Consider the following 24274-nt stretch of genomic DNA (forward strand, 5'->3'; position numbering starts at 1 on the left):
AAGTTTCGAATTTAGGGCTCTTACATAGATCAATGGGGGAGATCTTTCCCTCACTTGGCCCCCTTATTCATGTGGTCCCCCTCATTAATGAACTCCCTAGTCACTTTAATGTTGTTTTTGTACCTTGTAGTTTTTCTCCACATAAAGTGATCTTAAAAACTTAAAGTGACTTTAAAATTAAAAAATACATAGTACATAGTACCTCATAAAGTGACTTTATAACATGACTTTGATTTAACTCATAAAGTCAATAGCTAAAAAGGTGTTATAAAGTGTTTTCCTAGGCAAAAATGCTAAAGTGCTAGGAAACACCTCCCTGGTACATTTTTTTAACAACAAACCATGCAAGGAAAAGTCGTGGTACATGCAAAGAAGTCATGGACCATGCAAGGAAAGTCCTAATCATGCAAGAAAAGTCATGGCACATGCAAGGAAGTCATGGCCATGCAAGGAAAAGTCATGGCACATGCAAGGAAGTAATGTCCATGCAAGGAAATGGAGCTGGAGATTTCTAGGAACAAGGAAATTCATGGTTTGGATGGCCATGCAGGATGCTCTAAAGTGGGAGGCTTCTAGGAGCATGGTGTCTTTGAAGATCTAGGTCTTCCAGAAGGACGTGGTTGTGGATCAGATTCAGAGGTGTTGGAGAATGTAACTAGTTTTAGTCTTCACAATGTGTAACGTTATGAATTTGATGTAAAAAAAAGAAAAGAAAAGAAAAAGAAAAAATATTATTATTTTCTAGACATGCATGTTCTTCATGCTTCTAGGTTTTTGAGTCAAAGTCCTATTTGAACATATTGTAAAAGAAAAAGAAAAAGAATTTTTAAATATGTAATTTTGGGTTAGAAACCCCTAAAGGTGCCAAGTCGGCTCTACCCTAATGGACGTGTCTGTTCGCACCCCCTCTGAATTGTATAAATAGAGGGAAGATGGAGCTCATTTGGACACACACACTTGATGATTTGTGGTTTGAATTTTGAAATATCGCAGAAAATGTAGAAGAGGAGTGGAGGATGAAGTTTGAAAGAGAGGTTTTTCTTAAAGCTAGTGTTTGTGGAAGATCTGTCTTGGAACATCTCTTGTTGTTGATCTCTTGCTGATGAATCTGCTAGAAAGGAGGGTTTGAATTGGCATCTAGAGGTGGAAGTTTCTGAGGTTATGGGTCTTGGATATCTCATTTGATCTGATTCTATAAGAAGAGAATTTTATGGGTTTTCCCCTTGGAGGGGTTTTACCCTAGCTTGGAGCCTATATCTTGTGTCCATTGTTCTTTTGTGATCTTCATGTTTGTATTTTGGTAATTGTTTGATGAAAGAATCAAAATGAAATTAATAAGAAGCCAACTATATTCACAAGCAATTACTATTGAAATGGTAACTAATCATAAGATGAAAAACCTTCTAATTTTTAGCATGGTATCAGAGCTTAAGGTTTATACAAGGAGGTCTGAAGATCACATTCTATTGACTTTTGGATTGAAGTCTGTTACACTCTTGAAGGATCTATCTCTATGTCTTTTATTAGACAAACTTCTGTGAATATTCTTGTAATGCCTCAGTGGTTCGTATGGCATGGAAGTTATCTATCGTTGTCATAGTCGCTCAGGTTTAATGAATCACTCTTATGATTAAAAGCTTGCTCTAGTAATTTGCTGTGGAACTCTTATATTTCTCCGCGACTCTAGTAATTCACAGTGCGACTCTTGTATTTCTCTGTGGCTCTTGTATTCACTGTGCAACTCTTATAATTTTGCATAGGTTACGTGTATTGACTTCATTGTGACTCACCAAATTACAAGAGATTACGAACCGTTGACTCCTGATGTGACTCAATCTTTGTAGTGCTTATTATCTCTATATGACAGTGACAATAAAGATATACATTCTCCTCTAGCATACATTTATTGTAGAACTCAAGCTATAGCCTGCATATGAGATTTGCTAATAGTTCGATTACTAGAGTGTAGTGGCTTGCATAAATAGACAATATGGCATCACTTGTATGGTTCAATTGTATCACTGTGGCAATGTCTTTATGGCATTCTCCTGTAGCTCACATAAAGTCCTGTAAAGTCCTGGGGTTCGCATAACACCAACAATCGTTTGAATCTATACACTATGTGGCTCAGTGGTTCTGTAGTGATGAATGTGTCATCTCAAAAATCCTTAGGGGTACTCAATGTTATTATCTTTGACGGTGGATTGCTATAGCCACATAGCTCGAACATCTGTGAATCTTGGATCATATGGGCTTGTGTTTATATGGACAATCAACTTTATCCATGAGATCTTGACAACGATGTCTTGATAGTAATATTAATATTCATATAATCGGTGAATAGTAACTGTAAAAGCTGACCCATCTGTGAAATAGGCTTTGACTCGCAAAGCTTGAAGTTTGAATTGTCGTTATGGGATCGTATCAAACAATGGCAACATTAGCATCAAATACTACTACGATACAACTACAATCTTGATAATAATGAATTAATGAAGAAAACTTCATTACATAGTCTTGTTCGATGGTCTGAAGCATTGTTATGAGGCATCACTCTCCTTTTCTGTGTAATAAAATACTTTTAGCAGTGACCTATATGGTCACTAGGTATAGAACAATGAATGACGTGACCAGATGACTTTCATATAACGATAACAATATTGTATGGTTGACAATGATGGTCAATGGATGGAAAGTTGGCTAATTTTTAAGTAGTATGATGACTGACAGGTGGCAATGATTATGATATGACAATCACCTTGGACTAACATGTGAAGCAGTATGACTACAATGCTTGGGCAGTAATCTTGATCTAGATATGATCTTGAAATGACATTGAAGCTGTAACTAAGGCAAGAAAGTTGAGAACCCAAGGTCTGTGCTGTAGAAGATAGGTAAAATTAAAGGAGCTCAACATAGGAAAAGTTGAGGGACGTGTGTTGAAAATAAACACTTGTTGAAGAAAGTGGTGACACTTGAAGAAGGATCGGATCCTTGCAAAGAAAGAGGTATGTACAATTTATTTTATGTGAGTCAAGATTACGATGATGATAAAGGGTCTGTAAAGTCTTTAGGGTTTTGCAATTAATATGTTGCATATTTTAGAATCTAGGGTTTGTAGGTTTGTGGAGTCTTAAAGACTTTTGGTATTTAGGGTTTCTAAACCCTAGCTATGAGTTAACCCTAGGAACAAAAACCCTAACCCTAATTGTTTGTTCCCTCTACGGAAACCCTAACACTAGAAATAATATTTATGGTTTTGCAGATCTAAATTTTGAAAGGTCAATCAAGGGTATATTGTAAAAGCCTAGCAAGGGTTGAATTTAGTAAAACCTAGGAATTGAAATCGAATCCCTAGGGTTGATGTTTCCACTAAAACCCTTATAAGGGTTAGAACAAGAAATATAGGGTTCATATCTAGAACCCTAGAAGTATACCTTCTGAGAATCCATGGAATCCCTAGATTGACAGAATTGACATCATGCTCTTGTCTTTGTAGATTTTGCTTGGTTGATAATTGCAGGTGCATGATAAAAGCAACAAGATGAGAAGGATGGAAAAGGAAATCAACACTCGTGCTTGTTGATGACTCCTTGAAAATGATGAGCGTGATGGAAGGAGGAACAATAAGGACCCTGATGGACATAATGTTGAAGCTCCCTGTTGATGAGTTCAATTCAGAATGCATTGATGAAGCAGAACCTTGTTAAATGGAGATAGAACATGCACAAGAATGTTGATTTTAGAGGGAGCTAGTAACCGAATTTGACATGATGCCTTAACTAAGAAGGCTATTATGATCTGGTAACTCTGATATCAATGATCCACTTGGGATATGACTTGGCTTCTTGGGATAACATATTAAAAAAGCATGTGAAGAGGCTGGAAGGAGAGTTCGTTTGATGATCAACATCAAATATGGTCCCCTAAAGAAAAGGAGAGAGTTAACAATGTTAACTCCAAGAAAGAAGATATTATTTTTTGGTAATCAAGTTTGATCTATGCGCACCATGATTAAGATGAATGCATGAACGAAGATTCTTATGATTCATGCGAAAGGATGTTGATCTCAAAGGATTCAAATACTTTGATAAAAGGGCCATCATGATAAGGTAAGTCTAATATTAATATTTTGATGTTGGTTATCTGATTGACATATTGTTTTGCTACCTGGAAAGATGTTGCAAAAATGCATAATGACAGTTGAGGAAAGTTCAACTGTTGGTACTGTACTCGATTCAAGAACATATGGATTGAGTAAATGGTCTTGACAATCCTTGGAAGGTTATGTAGTAAAGGTGTTCACAACATCACCTTGGATTTAAAAGGTAGTAGTATAATAGGATAACTTAGTATTCATGAAGATCACTTTCATGTTTAGAGGGAGAAATGATAAGGCACAAACATAATGCCTTTATTGATGATGATAACTAAAGGAAAGTGATATGAAAAGTTGATGGCTTGAATCTTGTCACAAGGTTGAAGGACGAAAATGGCTCCTTAACATTCAGGAAGAAATAAGCTTAATATGATGAGATACAAAGGAAGGAAGGAGCCGTGCAACTATCTTTATAAAGAACTGGTAGTTGATACACTTATAAAGACAAGCTAAAGAGCTTGTGGGTATGACTTCCTAATTGAAAGGAAGTGAAAGGAATCTCCTCTATATTTGAGAGGGAGTTAGAATTCTCCTTAAATATTTAAAAAGAAGCAAGGATCTATTCCCTAATCAAGTGGGAATGAGGATATCCTCCTTGGTTGAGAGGGAGTGATGATGGACATTGTATTGTCTTCTATCATGTGTCACACACTAGGCTAGGACTAACAACTGTACGTCTAAGTGAAGGCCATGGTAGGGTGAATGGAGGATTGGATAAGCATCTGTGATCTCCTTGAGGATAGAGAATCCAAGATAGGAAGTATTCTTGTTGACTGACACTCTTTGAGGATTGGACATGTATCCAAGATAAGAGTGGTCAAAGAGGATCGATATTATTTGATCCAATATAAGAATAGTCCTAAAAGGACATACCTAGTGAACATCCAAATGGGGTATGTACCTTGGAGAGGTAGTGTGATTCTCACGTAAAGCCTCCCAACATTATGCTCTGATATAAGAAGAGCTTGTCAAGTTAAGGCCTTACTATGTTGACAATGTTGGTCATGATGTTGATGCTTAAAGATGGCTTACCAATCCGACTCTTCTTATGAGAACTCTTCAGTTTGAGAATATCCTTGTACTGGGTGTACAATTATGAATACCTCCCTAGTTAAGAGGGAGTGTTGGAGAATGTAACTAGTTTCGGTCTTCACAATTTGTACCATTATGTATTTGATGTAAAAAAGAAAAAAGACAAGAAAAAGAAAAATTATTATTATTTTCTGGACAAGCATGTTCTTCATGATTCTAGGTTTTTGAGTCAAAGTCCTATTTGGACATATTGTAAAAGAAAAAGAAAAAATAAATTCTAAATATGTAATTTTGGGTTAGGAACCTCTCTAGGTGCCAAGTTGGCCTACATGTCAAGTCGGCTCTACCCCACTGGACGTGTCTATTCGCACCCCCTCTGAACTGTATAAATATAGGGAAGGTGGAGCTCATTTGGACACACACACTTGATGAGTTATGGTTTGAAGTATCACAAAAAAGGCAGAAGAGGAGTAGAGGACGAAGTCTGAAAGAGAGGTTGTTTTTCTTGAGCTAGAGTTTGTGGAATATCTGTCTTGGCACATCTCTTGCTGATGAATCTGCTGGAACGAAGGAAGGTTTGACTTGGCATGTAGAGGTGGAAACTTCTGAGGTTATGGGTCTTGGATATCTCATTTGATTTGATTCTATAAGAAGATAATTTTCTGGGTTTTCCCCTTGGAGGGGTTTTTCCCTGGCTTGGAGCCTATACCTTGTGTCCAATGTTTTTCTGTGATCTTCATGTTTGTATTTTGGTAATTGTTTGATGAAAGAATCAAAATGAAATAAATAAGAAGCTAGCTATATTCACAAGCAATTACTAATGAAATGGAAATCTAATGATAAGATAAAAAACATCCCGATTTCCAACAAGAGGCAAGTGGAAATACCTTCCTCACTAAGAGGGAGTGTTGAAATTCAGTAGCTCCGAAGGTATTTCTGGTTGGAAAAACTCTTGGGTCTTTATGGTTTGGTTAATGGGCTTTGCACCCAAGTGGTTTTGGACCTAAAAGAGTGGGCTTGGAACCCAAGGAAAGTCTAATTTATTGTTAAGGTTGAGTTGGAGGGCTCTTGAAAGAAAAGAGGGCTTCCTTAGTGACCTAAGAGACAAGTATAAATAGACTAGCCAATGGAGAGGCTTAGGAAAAAGAGCAAGAAGGACATTTCTCTTGTAAGTAAGGGCAACAAGGAGTGGCAGCTAAGCATGAAGGAGGCTGAGCTTAGCAGTTGAGCTTTTGTGGTAAAGAGGGAAACAACCAAGTGTTTGGAGGCCTAGTTAGAGGCTGCAGGCCTGTAAGTCGAATTGTGAGGCAGCAGACTTGTAAGGGAAGGCTTGGTAAGGCCACCGCTGGTCTGGACAGACCTGCAGAAGGTATAGCAAGGAAGTGAGGCTTGGCTGAAGGTTGGATCAGCTGCCAGGAAGACTAAACAGGAGCAGACAGCAGGCTAGTAAGTCTAAAGGAGCTGACAGAGGGCTTAAAAGGACTCTGGGCTAAAGGATCATGCCCGGAGTGCTGGCTGTAGGTGAAATGAGCCTACAGAAGAGCTAAAGAGGCTGACCTCAAAGGACGACAGGCTGTCCAGGTAAGCTAATTGATATTGTTTATGGTTCTGTAGGCAAAGGACTGACTCCGTTTGTTTGGGCCGAGAGGGGTTGGAGGACAAAGCCTCAGCCCTAGGTTTTTGGTCTAAAGGAACTGACCTTGTATTTTAGGTATTTTAGCGGGATTGTAAAAGGCCAGTTTCCCTGGTACGGAAGCCTTGTGATTTTCTTCTTAATGGACTGATAAGAAGCAAGTTTGGGCATTAAACTCTTGTGTACTATCATTGATCTGATTGTTGTTATATTTCTGCTATGCAAGTTGTTTTGAAGTTAGGAATGTTGGAAATACTGGGGGGGTGAATCAGTATTTCTTTTTCAATTATTATTTTTAAAAGGAATGAAACATTTATATTTGGAACACAGAAATAGATAACATGAATAGATGCTTTTATTAATGTGATCTTTGCAATAAATCAAGTACAATATATATATATAGTTTTAATCAGTTGTCAAGCACCAATTTGGACTCTTTGTGAGGCTCCAACCTCCAGAGCACCAACTCTGTCTTGTCAAGGCACCAACCTTGAATTTAGGAGCACCAACTCCCAGGACGCTAATCCTTTCAGTTCTGAGGCACCAACCTCAAGGGCTCCAACCTTTGCTGTCACTGTCTGGATTTGTTTGGTTGTAATTCTCTGCTCCCAACCCTGCTGGACCTGTGACTACTTTTGTCCTCCTGCTTCTTCTACCTCTGCCAGAACTTCGGCTTCCTCTGTTTCTTACAGTTTGCCAGCAACTTAAACTTTCCTTGTTCTCTGTTTTATATCCCTGATACGCCTGACCTTTGGCTTCCTCCTTGCTCGCTTGAGCTTTGGCTTCCTCAACGCTTGCTTGATCTTTCAGCTTTCTCTGCGCTCACTCTTCGGCTTCCTCTGTCTCTTCGAATTCATCAATACTCACAGGACACGTTAATGTTTAAGAGATGCCGAATTACAATAATGTTGCATATTAAAGAAAATATCAAAGAGGCCCTTTTTCTTTAATATTTATACAATAGACTCAATCATTATTTACAAAGGATTTCATTGGAGAGGCTTGTACCAACAGGGAGGTCCCACATGCCACGTCACTATCTCTTTCGCAATCGACGGTCCGGCAGCGACAACCCTTATGATTTGCGTGACTTCCCTGATACCCGGATGTGATATTACATAAAGGTATATTTTATAGAGCTATCGGGTCCGTGTAGTATATCGCAATCGGCGTTTTGACATAGTTACAATTCTTCACGGCTTGCGATATGCGACGGATGCGATATAACAATAAACAGAAGTTAATATACCTATCGGGTCCGTATATATATATTGCAATCGGCGGATTTAACATGTCATCCCTTTTTGAGCTTTTTCGATTCAATCAGATGCGATATTACTATTAAATCATGTTACAATGGTGTAGTCGGGTCCACAACAATATCGCAATCGGCGCTTTCAATGTGGCAAGGCTTTACAAGAGTCTTGCGATATGGCGGATGCAATAATATATTAAATCATATTGCAATATGGTTATATAGAATTTAACCACATGAAATCCTTATATCCACGCTATTTCTATTATAATGTTTATATAATAGAAATACACAATAATCATGCGTAACTTACCTTTTCCGCCTTTTTACAGCCTTTGCACATTTTCCGATGTTTGCCTTTTTCGGATCAATCCTCCATCGTAGATCTTACCTCTAGATCTAACGGTCCTGACTTAACCCGATCAACCCAAAACCGTCCGTTGATCCTTCGTCGTCGATCAACCCGCGCTAGATCCAACGGCCTACATGCATTTTGGGTGAGCCACTTGCAAGAGAAATAACCACCCGAAAAAGTGGTTTTCTCTCTCCACCCGAGTGCTACGTGTCGCTCGGTTAATGGAATTGGGCGCTCTCCTCTAAATACCACTTACCGCCTAGCGTCCGCCCGATAACCACTGCCACTATTACAAACCCGTCAGTTAACTGTTGAACGCGGTTACACAGAGTAACGACTCTCCGCTCTTTGCTTCTCGTGGTTTCAAATGACTCTTCCTCTATGCTTCTCTTGCTCCTCTGATCGGTCTTCCCTTTGGATTCCGATAGTTCTTCTTTGGCATATATTACATGCGATGCTCCTCCGTTAACTGCTCTTCCACTAGCTTCTCCTCCTGATGCGTGTTCCTCTTTGTTCCTTCTAATGAACTTCTTCCCTGCTTTGATAGCTCTGCTCTGATAGCTCCTATGCTTCATATTGCCATTGATGACAATCTAGATCAACAAGGCACTGCTAGTGTGTTTATGTTTCTAGTTAAGATATAGACCAAACTTGGTGTGTGTGGAATTCTAACACACCTTGATGCGGATTGGACTGGCCCATACACTAGTGATCAGCCCTACAAATGTAGGGTCCCATAAAACCATGAGCCCACAAGAGAGAGTTCACCTAAAAGCCCTACAATCTGGTTAGGGACGAGAGTGCTGTGGTGAAGCTATCAAGGGACGGGGCATGGTCTGACCAAACAACTGTATAGAGACTCAAATTGACAAGACACAGGTGTAGGATGCCTAATACAATGCCTCACATAGTTTTTACATGGCTTCTGACTTGTGACCTTGGGCTTACAATGGTGGTGAATGCTGCACTGAAAGACGTATGTACCTTGCTGAAAAGAGGTTTAACAGGGCCTAAATACTACAAGACCATAGAGAAATGTGTGCCATGGACTTGAGAGAAGTCATGATTTGTGGTCTAATCAAAGCTTGAAAGTCAGTTTAGCAATTTATCCAGACATAATTCTCTAAGCATTACTGTCATATTACTTTTCATATATTTTTGAGTGGTTTTTAATATACAGATCTGGCATATTTTTGAAAAGCCAAGATATGGCTACACAAGGGAACCAGCAAGTACAAAAAAAAAATATAAAAATATATTTTAATGAAAACAAATAGAGTTAAGCAACAAAATTATTTAGGAATCACCACAGTAGAACTATGCGTTATAACCAAAACAGAGGGTTTTCATTCCTATTACTATTAGCCATCCATGTACCATAACTGATGATTTGATAAGTTATAATCATCATTGATAATTGATAATTTTGAAGACCATTTCAAGATGAGCATGAAGCAGGTAATGACAGCATTGTTTTGAGCCACATCTGTATGTCCATATCAGCAATGAATAAGTAGTTTTCTTGAAGTCTAGGACAGGACTAAATAACACTGTCAGTGAAGTAAGCAACAACATAGCGCACAAGGATAAACAAGACCTTGACCATAATGATTGATCAAACCTTGAGAGCACACCTTGATTGAGCCAGATCTGACCTTGATATATCAGAAGTTGAGAGCAGATCCTGACATAAGTATAGATCAGACCTTGATCAGGAATGGGGTTTAGGGTTTCAGCCTTTAGGTGTCTAGGGTATTGGGATTTTTCATTAAAAAAATGAGCTTTTGGGGATTGGTGGTTCAAAAGAGCACTGCAAGTTTCAGGATCTGTTTATTTTTCAATGGGATCTGCTTTACGGGCTTAGGATCTGCCTCTTTTCTGGGCGATCCACGCTTATAATGGATCATGGATGGATGGATAGTGCATGTAGATCCGGATCCAGATCAGATCTGCAGATCTATGGATCCTACACACAAGGGTGGCAGATCCCTTAACACAGGTTTTTTTTAAAGAACTAACCAGCACATTATATTCAGCATGTCTTTAGTTATAGCCACCATACTCCAATCATCTTAGAAGAGTGGCCTCAATTTAATCTAAGTGCGAGATGTGTACTTTCAATTGTTTGTGCTTGAATGCTATTATCTTTATATATAATCTATATGAAGCTTTTATTTTTAGTTATTGTTCTGCAATTTATTAGGCTAGCTTGTTTTAGTGTCCTATACACAGGAACAATGCACTATGCTTGCTGAGAGTGCTCTCTGCTTGTGAATTGGATTTGTTTCACCTTCTTGTATTTTACTAATCAAGAAATTTGTGATTATTTGTTCCATGTGCCAGTGGACTTGATCTATATTCATTGCAAGTTCAGTTAAATAGTCTTAAGTTTGTGGAGACAAGACGATTCAATGTCAGCTGGTATGTGTACACACATGAGAGTCGGTTGGTTCTTCTTGCATCTGGAATGCAGTGCAAGACTTTGACTGGATTTCAGGTACATGACACTATATATTTGTTATTTGGGAATCATGGTGTCTTTGGTATTGGAAGAACAGTAGTTTGGAATGGATATGTTTGTTGATCTCCTTCCTTTGAAAAGCTTGGAATAGAATTGCAATTTGAATTTTAATGTTTGTAGAAGAAATAGAAATTTTGTAAATGCTTCCAGTGAACTGTTCTAGTTACTGCTACTGGCAAAGAATAATTGGGGGTAAAATTACATCTAAGAATGTTCAATGAATCCAAAGACAAAGATGTTTAAACATGATTCTAACTTTAGTAGCTTTACTGCTTTTATGACTAATGCGCATAAGCACTTGGAACATCGATTAAACACTTGTGAAGGCAAGCTGCATTAATGCACTTGCAGCTGATTCTGAGTGTAAATTGTCAATTATATGCTGTTGTATGGTAGTTCTTGTATAACCAATTCCTGAAGAGATAGTAAAGATGATAAAACTTAATTTTCTCTTGTAAAGCCACATAAATCAAATAAAAATGACCCTTCAGTTCCAGAATATTTCTTTATCAGGACAATTTGTATGAATACTTTAGGCAGTGAGTGCCTAAATGCACGATACTCATAGCTCGAATGGTTGTCAGTTTGTCATTGGACACCTATTACAAACACAAAAAGAAAGAGAGAGTTATGGGAGATGGCATGGGATAGTTATGGGGATTAGTATGAAATGCATGCCTACACAGTCCACTATGAGAATGTGAATCTCAAGTTTTATATTATTTGTGCTGTGTCTCGATCAGTAGCCCATCAAATGAGTAGCTGAACATGACTCCACACATCACCATATAGCCCTGTGAACAGTATGTCTAGCCTTAATACCTTGGAGACCCCTCGTAATTAATTATACAAATACATAGTGCTATGCATAGTAGCAAGGATCCTACCTTAACTCAGCTATAACCTTATATGGCCTCTCATAAGGTAAGCTCAAATAATTAAATAACATAATGCATAGCATAGGCACCTTGTTGCAGTAAATGTCTAGTATAGGGTGTTAGACTACAGAAATGTGGAAATGCATCTCACATGTGGTATGGTCTTTAAATGTGTTTCCGGACATAAAAATGCATCCTACATGTGGGAAATGTTTTTCGTATAGTTGGAAATGCATTTCTGGGCTGTACCAACGTATGTATGATGCGTTTCCATTAATTGTTTTAGGATGTTCAAGGGTGGTTCCAACCAATGTTATTAGAACCCGACTGGTCATTGAATTGGTGGATCCCTGAGACTGGAAACTAGTCGAAACCGGTAAAACAAGGGAAAAGACTGAATGAATAATATATATATATATATATATATATATATAAATCCAGACCATTAGACACATGTAAAGTTTTCTCATATATATAGCAAGTAAAGGTACATGTAACCAAAATGGCATCGAGTGCAATCAATGTTGCATTAATTGTTATCGGGATTAAATCGGCGTGGGGAAAAAATCGGAAAAAATCATAAAAATCATTAATCGTTATGGGGATTAAATTGGCGCGGGGAAAAAATCGGAAAAAATCGTAAAAATCGGGAAAAAATCAGTAAAAATTGGGAAAAAATCATAACATACAAAAATATTCATTTTTTTTTCAATTTTTTTAATATCTAAAGCATCTGCAACATAAAATAAATACATTGACACATAAATATGATAAAAAAAACTAATATATAAGATGTTTAATATCATTTCTAGTGCCACATCACACACAACCAAAATACATAAACAAGGAGGCTCTAAATGGCCTCTAGAGTTCAATTTTTTTTTATGTTACAACAAGTAACTACCTATCATCAAAATCATTTCCTATGCTCGGATCGTCATTATCAATAATACCGTTTAAGCATTGAAATAAGGTTGAAAAAGCTTAACATGCGTAATCAGTGATTTTGCGTGAGTAAATGGTACACTTTTAGTAGGGTCATGATAGAGGATTTCAACAATCATTGCCACCAACATTGAGGTAAATAGAGGGCTTGGTGCTCTTGATTAAATACTAGTTTCATACCCCAATACATGATAGAATCTAGTGGCAATGTTGCAATCCCGCCTATCGTTAAATGCTGAAAACTGTTAATTCCACTTGAGTTTGATTGGGATCTAAAATTCTAATTTCTCCATTGAAGTCCAGTGAGGTTGGGACCATTCTCAAACATCCTGAAATGATTAATGGTAATGTTAAAAATTTAAGTAAAAGGATTATTAGGGTTTTCCTTTCTTATTTTTAAATTTTTTGGGGGTATTTTTTGTTGCCCCACATGCTGAAATATGGATTAGTATGGAACCAACTAGTTTCATATGGAACTAGCTGGTTCATGCATTTAAGGTTGGTTTTGTACATAATAGGCTAGTTCCAACTTCTATCACACAATTGGCGAGTTCAATATGAAAATGGCCATTTCCACTTTAGATCCTTGATTTGAATTGACAGCCCCTCTAAACTAATCGAACTAGTTGGTTTTGGCAAAGCAGATTCAGTTTTGATAGTAGTGGTTCCTGTTGATTTTCTAGTGCTAAGTAACCAAACAGAATTTTCTGCTACTGATAATTACTTCTAATGATATTTTTGCGCATTCCAGATTATCATTAAGTAAATACACTTCAGAAAATTCAACTCTAAATGCAATAGAAACAGTAAAGATTACAGTAGAACGATAGACACCAGAAATTTTTTACCTAGGAAACCCAACCTTGGGAGAAAACCCAACAATCTTTTCTAGGAGAAATAATTGTTCATTTCAACAAAGATAACACAATCTTATTTTTCCAATCAAACCTGGTCAACCTGACCACTTAAACTAACAAGGTCCAACCTGGTACAACTGCCCAAAAACTCAGTCAAACTGCTGCCCAAAAATCTCAGTCAACTCTGCCCAAAACCTTTGTCAAACTTCCCAGACAGAACTCGGTCAATTGCGGTCAAACTGCCAAGACAGAACTTGGTCAACTGCAGTCAACTCTGCCCAGAACTGTGTAACAAGCAAAGTTCGTAAACGCTCCGATACCAATGTAGTGAACAAAGATCATAAATGCTCTGTTACCATTGTAACGAACAAAGTTCGTATATGCAACAAGACACTCATAATATCTGGTATATAAGAATGTCCATCGTGGAACAACTAATATATTATATAATGTTAGGTTTAGGTATGTTCTATGCTTAGAGCAATTTATTTCAATTTTCACAGTTAGCTCAATATTTTTTTCCAGATTAGCAATCACATCAGCATTAAAGTAAATTGCAGATAGAACATAAACATAAATCGCAGAAGACAAGCCAAGACAAGAGGATACAAGATGTGGCGCTAGCCAGGGACAAACCCCAATGTGGGGAAACCCTTGATCAATTCTTCTTATATGTTCTTCAATAGTTAAGCAGAGAGAGAGAGATAGTATGTTTACAACAGAAGTCAACACTTCGATTTATCTAGATAAGAGCATAGATCATCTCTAAGAAGATGATACATGAGATCAGTTGAAGACATGCTGCTTCCACTGATTCTGCAAGGTGACTCCTTCACCTATCGTTGTGCTGCATTTTGTCATCATGCTGCACCTCACCGTGCTGCACCATGCTGCACCTATCATCACTATGCTGCATCTCATCATGCTTCATTAATCATGACTGTACCCATCACCGTATTGCATTATGTGCCATTGTTGCACCATGTTGCCATAATACCTATGTGCTTGTTGCACCTTGCTTGCTTGTTGTCCCTAGCATGCTTGTCGTCCCTAGCATGCTTGTCGTCCCTTGCTTGCTTGTCGTCCCTAGCATGCTTGTTGTTGCATGCTGCTCTCTGTCTTGTTGTTGCATGTTGCTCTCCTTCGGAGACAGATGCTCCGGCTGAAACCTCGGATAAACACTCCAGCAGTTTCGGCTATTCCCGACAGTTCCAGCTTCTGCCGTCTATGTCAGCTTTCCCGACCGTTTTGGCTGTTCCCGACAGTTTCGACTTCTGCCCTCTGCATCAGCTTTCCCGGCAGTTCCGACAATTCCCGACAGTTCCGGCTATTCCCGAAAGTTCTGGCTTCTGCCCTCTGTATCAGCTTCCTGGTTGTTCCGACAGTTCCGACTGTTCCCGATAGTTACGGCTTCTGGACTGTTTTACAACCAGGCGGATTCAACTCGGAAACGGCCGAGTCATACCGAGCCGTTAAAAAATTTTGTGACCAGGCCAGCAACCCGGCTCGGTTGACCGAGTCAACTATGACTCGGCCGAGTCATTGGATGACTCGGCCGAGTCATTGGATGACTCGACCGAGTCATAGTTGACTCGGTCAACCAGGCCGGGTCCGTATTGACCAGGCCGAGTCAATGAAATGCGGCTGGGCAGGCATAAAAGACATAAAAAAATTCATTTTTTTGGTATTTTTCAAATGTTTAATGGAGTTTAAGGATTCCAAACTGTTTAATGCAGTTTAAGTCACATATGTTTTAATATGGAATCGAAATCTGCCATATATCTATTATCACTGTTGACTATTCAAGTGTGAAGGGAGCTGAGTTTTGCTGTATGTGTTTCCTCATTCCACAATTATTTCAGATCGTGTCCATTGTTGGAGTGACATGGTTATGCACTGATTTTCTGAGCTGAAGAGTGAAAGGGCTGATATCACTATCATTGTTGAAGATACCAGTGGTCAATCCCTTTGAAATAAGCCCAGGTTCTTCATATCTGTTTAATGTACAGATCTTATTACAGCTAGTAAATCTGATCTCTAGATTCTATATATCAGTCTATATATAAGGTATCGTCCAAATTACAATTGAAATGTCAAACGATGCCCTGGATGAGGGCCTACTCTTGCACTCAACAGAATACCTAAGAGACTCAAAGTTACAAAACAAATTAATGCAAAAAGGACCTAAACAGTACTATGCTGCTGGTTATAAGGCCTAAAAGTAAAATCTGCAGTTAATATAACTTTTCCTCAAGCCCTACTACACATGTCCGAGCCCTAAACACTTTACTTGAGTCTTCAGTGCAAATGATTATCCACAGTCAAGCATAAGTCCTGTAGTTCATTGTTAGTGGATGTCGAGTTCTTTGGAGCAGGTCTGTAATAAAATTCTGGGTGTGCAATTGAAAAGGAATCCCAACCGAATCACAAGGGAAAAAGGAAGAGAACAGATCTTAAGGATAAAACTTTAAAATAACCCTAGACTCAAGGTAAAACAACACCAACGGATCAAAAATACAATAAAGTTCTGAAATTATACTCAAAGAATTACCCAAACAAATTCCATTGGAAATTTGGAACACACAAAGGAATACAAATTGAAACCCTTACCTTGACACCTAGAGCTACTGTATATTTTTTTCACTGTTCTGATGATGATGATCCAGACTCCAGAGATTGGTCGAGATGATCTTGGCTCCTCTGGCAGTAGCTACTAGCCAGTAGTAGTGTAGCTGCTAGCAGTGCTGCAGTAGTACTAGTATTGGAGTCTGGTCACCATCACAGTTTACTTTTAAGTTTTGTTGTAGAGGCCATTTCTAGCCTCCTTGGTTATTTGTATTTTGTTTTGAGTCTTTGATCATGTATGACAGTTGACTATGTATTGCCCTTGGGTACCATTTTGATATAATGGATTGGTTCATGAGCCTACTTTGATCATATGTTGTCTTCCATCTATATTATAATGCTGTGTGTTTGGACTTTGGAAACATGAATGAAAATCTTTAAAATTATGTTTAAAATATTTAAAATTATGTTTTTTAATAAAAAAAATAAATATTTAATGTATTTTTTACAACGACCGAGTCATTGAAATCGAGCCGACCGAGTCATTACCGTTTCAGAGTCGGAGTCGGAGTCGATCCTCGGCCGAGTCGGAGTCGGAGTCGGAGTCGTAAAACATTGGCTTCTGCCCTCTATGTCAGCTTTCCTAGTAGTTCTGGCAGTTCCGACTTCTGCCCTCTGCGTCAGCTTTCCCGGCAGTTCTGGCTTCTGCCCTCTGCATCAGCTTTCCCCGCTGTTCCGGCAGTTCCCGACAGTTCCAGTTGTTCCCTGCAGTTCCAGCTTTTGCCCTCTGCGTCAGCTTTCCTGACAGTTCTGGCTTCTGTCCTCTGCGTCAACTTTCCTGGTTGTTCCGACAGTTCCAGTTGTTCCTGGCAGTTTCGGCATCTGCCCTCTGCGTCAGCTTCCCGGCTGTTCCGACAGTTCCGACTTCTGCCCTTTGCGTCAGCTTCCCGACTGTTCCGACAGTTCCGGCTTCTGCCCTCTGTGTCAGCTTTCCCTACTGTTCCGACAGTTCCGGCTGTTCTCGGCTTCTGCCCTCTAGTTTAGGGCAGCGTTATCCCTTAGGATATCTCCTCCTACTAAAACCCAAAGACAAGTAGAGAGGAAGAGATTCCAAGTGTGTTCAAATGACTTGAAGGCCACCTCTATTTATACTAAAACGTTGAGCACAAGCGGGGTTTATTTGGTTGCTGGCCGACCTTGACGAATTGTCCCATAACACAAATAAATTCAAATCTCCATGAATACTTATCGGAATCGGATGATCTTTAGATCAATCCTACACCTCTCGATGAAAAGGATCCAAGAAAAATATCAACTTCCATTAATAAGATGACCCACATGGAGTTTTGCCCTAGTTGCCAATTTTAACATTCCCTCTCAACTAGGGAGAACTCCATCCGCTGATCCATATGTTCGACTGTACTATCTCTGCCATCAATGCCCTGTACTTCTCTGCTCTACTCCGCTGGGCTCTGCTCTGCTGAGCTCTGCTTTGCTTTGCTCTGCTGAGCTCTGCTTAGTTCTGCTCTACTCTGTTGAACCATGAAGAAGAAGAATTGATCGAGAATGTCTCATACCATTCTCTACTGACTCGAAGTTAATTTCATCTGAAGAGAGTGTGTCATATCACTCTTACTAACCTGAAGTCAGTTTTATTGATCTCAGATCAATGGAGGTCATCCTAGCATAGGGAGTACGGTAGATATAACGATGTGTCCATGGATAGTACTACTATGGTCCCTAACCCCATTTCCCTGCTCATTGATCACATGAGAGGTACTTCCCATGAGTCCCAGACTGCATGGGTAGGATGCCTTGACAGGAGAACTAATCATCCCATAGTTGCCACGGGAGAACTAATCATCCCATCCCACAGGAGAACTAATCATCATGTTTCACAGTTGCCATGGGAGAACTAATCATCCTGGCCCACAGGAGAACTAATCATCCCGTTCCACAGTTGCCACGGAAGAACTAATCATCCCGTCCCACAGGAGAACTAATCATCCTGTTCCACAGTCGCCATGGGGTATCACAGGAGAAGGTTGAACCTGTCATCCTATACATAGCGCACCACTAGGGGAGGTTGAGTCGCCCTGTGGTCGTATGTTGCTCTAGTAAGTACCCCAAGCCCCCCCCAGAGCTCCCAGAGCTCAATGCATGCAACACGCAGGACCCTTATAAGGAGGTCTCTCAACGGCTCCAAGTCGTTCGGGAAAGTCACAGATTTGACCTTTTCCCGGGGCTTTGACAAAATGTCTGCGACCTGTACATCAGTCTCAATGCGATGGAGCCTCCTCGCTCATCGAATTACCATATCCCAGATAAGGTAGTAACTGATGTCTATTTGCTGGAGCAATCATCGAATACGGGATTCCTCAATAATCGAATCCCCCCTCTGGTTGTCACAAAGAATCACAGTGGTATTCATCATGCGTACAAACAACTCACTTAAGATCTTCCGCAACCAGGTAGCTTCACACGAGATCATACTCGTAGCTATGTATTTGGTCTCGGCGATGCTTATAGCAATCGACTTCTGCTTCCTGCTCATCCATGATATCGAAGCAGAATCCAAAGAGAACCAACATTGAGAAGTGCTCTAGTGATCCTGCACACTGCCTGCCCAGTCAGCATTCGAATAATCATGCAGTTCATATTTCCGGCAGTGTATCTCAATCCATGAGAGATTGTGCCCCGAAGATATCTTAGAAGATTCTTGGCACCAATCCAGTGAAGCTCAACCAAATATGAGCTCACCATGCTAACTGCAAAACATATGTCGGGACGGAAGTTCACCAAGAACATCAATGCAAATGAGTTTATGAAACTCAGAGGCATTTCCCAAATCAGTCCGGCATCATTTCCATATAACTTCTGAAAGTTAATATCCTCGAGGTAGTCATGGGCTTGTAGTTTACCATTCCACATTCGGAATACAACTCCCTCTTACTTCTGCAAGTGAGAGGGTCTGCACCTGTTTGAAATAGGTCGTCCTCAGAAGGTGCTGGTATGAGAGGTCTATCATCCACAACCTTCAAACAATGGTTTGGATCGACTTCACTCTTAGTGAATCTCAGCTTCATCTGACAACTATCAATCCTCTCGTACTATGCCCGGGGTGTTTTGCTTCAAGCCACAGAGGGATTTCTTCCACCTGTATATATGAGATTCCTGATCATGAATCTCAAACTCCTCGGGTTGTTCCAAACCTGTGGACCTGCTACATGAGGGGAATGGTCCCCTTGTAGGATTTTCCTTCGGTACATCTCAGATATGTACCTTCATGCTCTTCTTGAATTCAGGCATCCCTGTCATCATCTGACTCACATCAGGTAGGGCCCCATAAGTAGACCTCCGGTGTTATAGATGAGATATGTCAATTGACATGATCCCCAATGGACCATCCTGCAACTTGGTACAAATTGCCAACCCTGAACCCATGAGAAAAAGCATCTTTTGAAAATTCTATTTTCAAACACGTACCTTTCCATCGATGAATGCCACCTTGAAACCTTTTGACTTCCATTGCCGAAATGGACACCAGGTTCTTCTTGCGATCAGGTACATAAAAGAGATTCTCGTAAATGAATCGAGTTACCCGCATTCAATTGATGAGTAACATTTCCTACACCCTTTCTGGGATAGGTGGCATCGGCTCCAAGTATAATCCCATGACTGTTTCCATTTCTGCTAAATTAGAGAGAGCACCCTTCTATCTGATGGAATGCCTTGAAGCACTACAATCAAAAAGCTAGATTCCCAAAGAGTCTGAAGGAGAGGGCCAATGCAAGATAATGCTTCTTTATCTTATTAGAAACAACATTTGATTCTTCATACCTGGAGTTCCTTGCTTTCTCTGAAGAGTCGGTCGTTTCCTTGATGACCTGCATTACCTGTCATTCCTTTGATCATTGAAGATGTCCTTGGAATGATTGTTATCATCATCAAGTGATGTGTCCCTGCCATTCAGACACTCCTTCGCATAATGGCCGAACTTATTGTGACCAAGGCATCTGCCTTTCCTTCCTCCCTTAGATCCAGACTTCCTAATGAAGTGATCTTTAGGTAGGCCATCAGAAGCTTTCGCTGTGCCATTCTGATAATATACTTTGCTTCGACTTCACCCTTGGTGAATTTGAAGAGGGATGAGGAATCCATTGATCCTTTTGTCCTTTCCCAACTATCTTCGGTGATTGCTCTTTCACTCTTGCTTGGGCTTTGTCTTCACCTCAACTCTGATACCATGTTAATTTTAGGTATGTTCTATGCTTAGAGAAATTTATTTCAATTTTCACAGTTAGCTCAATATCTTTTCCAGATTAGCAATCACATCAACATTAAAGTAAACTGCAGATAGAACATAAACATAAATCGCAAAAGATAAGCCAAGACAAGAGGACACAAGATGTGGCGCTAGCCAGGGACAAACCCCAATGTGGGGAAGCCCTTGATTAATTCTTCTTATTTGTTCTTCAATAGTTCAGCAGAGAGAGAGAGAGAGATAGTACATTTACAATAGAAGTCAACAATTTGACTTATCTAGATAAGAGCATAGATCATCTCTAAGAAGATGATACATGAGATCAGTTGAAGGCATGCTGCTTCAACTGATTCTCTAAGGTGACTCCTTCACCTATCGTTGTGCTGCATTTCGTCATCATGCTGCACCTCACCGTGCTGCACCCATCATCACTATGCTGCGTCTCATCTTACTTCATTAATCATGACTGTACCCATCACTGTATTGCATTTTGTGCCATTGTTGCACCATGTTGCCATACTGACCTATGTGTTGGCTGCACCTTGATTGCTTGTTGTCCCTAGCGTGCTTGCTGCCCCTAGCATGCTTCTTGTTGCATGCTGCTCTCCTTCAGAGACAGATGCTCCCGCTGAAACCCCAGATAAACACTCTGGGAGTTCCGGCTATTCCCGACAGTTCCGGCTTCTGCCCTTTGCATCAGCTTTCCCTACAGTTCCGACTGTTCTCGACAATTCCGACTTCTGCCCTCTGCATCAGCTTTCCCGGGTGTTCCGGCAGTTCCCGAAAGTTTTGGCTATTCCCGATAGTTCCGGCTTTTGCCCTCTGCGTCAGCTTCCCGGCTGTTCCGGCAGTTCCCGGCAGTTCTGGCTGTTCCCGGTAGTTCTGGCTTCTGCCCTCTACATCAGCTTTCCCAGCAGTTCTGGCTTCTGCCATCTACGTTAGCTTTCCCAGCAGTTCCGATAGTTCCGACCTCTGCCATCTGCATTAGCTTTCCTGGCAGTTTCGGCTTCTGCCCTCTACATCAGCTTTCCCGCTGTTCCAGCAGTTCCCGACAGTTCCAGTTGTTCCTGGCAATTCCAACTTCTGCCCTCTGCGTCAACTTTCCCGGCAGTTCCGGCAGTTCCGGCTTTTGCCCTCTGCGTTAGCTTTCCCAGTTGTTCCCGCAGTTTCGGTTGTTCGCGGCAGTTCCAGCTTCTGCCCTCTGTGTCAACTTCCTTGTTGTTCCGACAGTTCCGGCTTCTGCCCTTTGCGTCAACTTTCCCGACAGTTCCGGTTGTTCCCAGCAATTCTGACTTTTGCCCTCTAGATTAGGGCAACGTTATCCCTTAGGATCTCTCCTCTTACTAAAACCCAAAGACAAGTAGAGAGGAAGAGATTCCAAGTGTGTTCAAATGACTTGAAGGCCACTTCTATTTATACTAAAACGTTGAGCACAAGTTGGGTTTATATTATATAAGAATAATTGAATACAAGTGAGATGATTACAAATGAGGGCGAGGGCTCGCTTATATACCTAGGCAGGTATATAAGTAGGCCCTCACCCTCATTTGTAATCATCTCACTTGTATTCAAATATTCTTATATAATATATTATCTGTTCCACGATGGACATTCTTATATACTAGATATTTTTAGTGTCCTGTTGCATATACGAACTTTGTTTGTTACATTGGTATCAGAGTGTTTGCGAACTTTGTTCGTTACATTGCTATCAGAGCATTCTTTGATCGTTACATTGGTATCAAAGCATTTACGAACTACTATCCCTAATTGCATTCGTAAGGTAATTTTTCCTTTTTTCAAATTATACCAAGTACCATTTCTTAAAAAAACAACCTTAAAATAAAATACAATCAAAAGTTCAAAAAAAAAGTCTCCAAATATATTAGAGAGGTTAATGTGCCTAAATTATACCTTAAAAGTGAAAAAGTATTAACTTACTTTTTAAAGGAGAGGAGGTTATATAATAATAATAATGATAAAATCATTATTAAAGTTTAAACTTAAACCCCAATTTGAAATTATTAGAACATTTAAAATATCAAAGGTATCAAGAAAGATTATAAGGTTCAAAAAGGGCATAGGAGAATTCATCTTCATAAACAAAGTATTATTGATAAAATTATTGACGAACGCAAATGGAGACCTATAATGGAAGATTTCCTAAAACTTTTAGTATGTGTGTTAATGCATTATTTAAAATCAAAGGATCACTTGCAGGAAGGGACGTTATAATCTCTATCGATCCTACTCAAGATAATAATTATGTTAGTACTGAATGCAATGTTGTTAAAAGCGCGAGCGGGATTAAATCGACGCCGGGAATAAAGCGGAAAAAATCGAAAAAAGCGGGAAAAAAGCGTTTGGTACAAAAATATTCATTTTTTTTCAATTTTTTTAATATCTAAACCATCTACAACATAAAATAAATACATTGACACATAAATATGATAAAAAAACTAATATATAAGATGTTTAATATCATTTCTAGCGCTAAAATCACACATAACATTGAATCATGTCCTGAATAGTAAGTCCTGACTCCTGAGTCCCAACTCAGCCTCAAAATATCAACAAAAAATATGATAATGTATCTCATCATGTCATAATGTCATATACAATAAAATGAGGTCTAATCCTATTGATTTCCTCTGCCCCTCTTGCGAGAAAATGCCACAGCTTTCCCTTTCCCTCTAGATATAGATGCTGGTGCCTGTGCTGGTGGAGATGGCAGTGGAGTCTGATGTGCTCTAGAAGCTGAAGAACTAGAAGTAGGAGCTATAGGAGGTAGACCACGTCCTCTACTGGTGGCAGGGGTAGCCCGAGCAGGTGGTGTCACCTGGAAACATTACAATCTCCCAATCCTGAAATCCTGAAAAACTGATAAGTCTGCGGGATTTTAAATGAAATCTAAAATTCTACTTTCTCCATATGAAATCCAATGAGGCTGGAACCACTCTCAAACATCCTGAGTCATTTCATGGTAATGTTAAAAATTTAAGTAAAAGGATGAAAATGAAGATTAAGGAGAATGTCACTTTTACTTTAAGAATTTAACATTACCATGAATAGCATATCCATACTAGGGCCTAGAATTGATCATTAAGCTGCCCCACTCAAAAATTATTTGTTTCTTTCCAAAAAAATTGCATGAAAAAACCCAAATGACCAAATGAAAAACCAATTTTTTTTTTTATAAAATCGTGCTGTCCTGGCAACCCAGCGCTTTTTTCGGAAAAAAGCGCGCTTTTTTCAAAAAAGCGTGCTTTTTTCGAAAAAATCGGCAAAAAAAATTTTAGCCGCTTTTTTCCCATAAAAAGCGCGATTTAATCGCGCTTTTAACAACACTGACTGAATGTGCTAACCAATTAGTGATCCTTGAATCGAACATAATTGAAATGATGTTTTTGATGAATAATAAACAATATACATAAGCAATCTACAACTAAACATTGAAGACTATAGTTTTGTCTTGCAATTCACTGTTAAAACTTTATTTTGCTACAACAGTGATATAAATCTGAGTTCAACTTGGATGGAATCACTAGAGAGGTTAATGTGCATAAATTATACCTTAAAAGTGAAAAAGTATTAACTTACTTTTTAAAGGAGAGGAGGTTATATAATTATAATAATAATAATAATAATAATAATAATAATAATAAAATCATTATTAAAGTTTAAACTTAAACCCCAGTTTGAAGTTATTAGAACATTTAAAATATCAAAGGTATCAAGAAAGATTATAAGGTTCAAAAAGGGCATAGGAGAATTCATCTTCATAAACAAAGTATTACTGATAAAATTATT

At 39.3% G+C, this 24274-nt stretch overlaps 1 protein-coding gene across 7 annotated transcripts in view; it reads left to right on the forward strand.

Annotated features, from left to right (window-relative positions):
- The window catches only part of LOC149252752 (C18orf8), a 354515-nt gene that overhangs the window by 108368 nt on the left and 221873 nt on the right, over window positions 1-24274 (forward strand). For all 7 annotated transcript variants that reach the window (XM_089459794.1, XM_089459792.1, XM_089459791.1 and 4 more), the window contains one exon: window positions 10778-10931. In XM_089459794.1, coding sequence (XP_089315920.1) covers window positions 10778-10931 — 154 coding nt within the window. The remainder of the gene's footprint in view (window positions 1-10777; window positions 10932-24274) is intronic.

This window comes from Pinus tabuliformis, chromosome 7 (genome assembly GCF_031772625.1).
Source record: "Pinus tabuliformis cultivar Carrire ecotype Pingquan chromosome 7, CPIR1, whole genome shotgun sequence".
NCBI lineage: Eukaryota > Viridiplantae > Streptophyta > Pinopsida > Pinales > Pinaceae > Pinus > Pinus tabuliformis.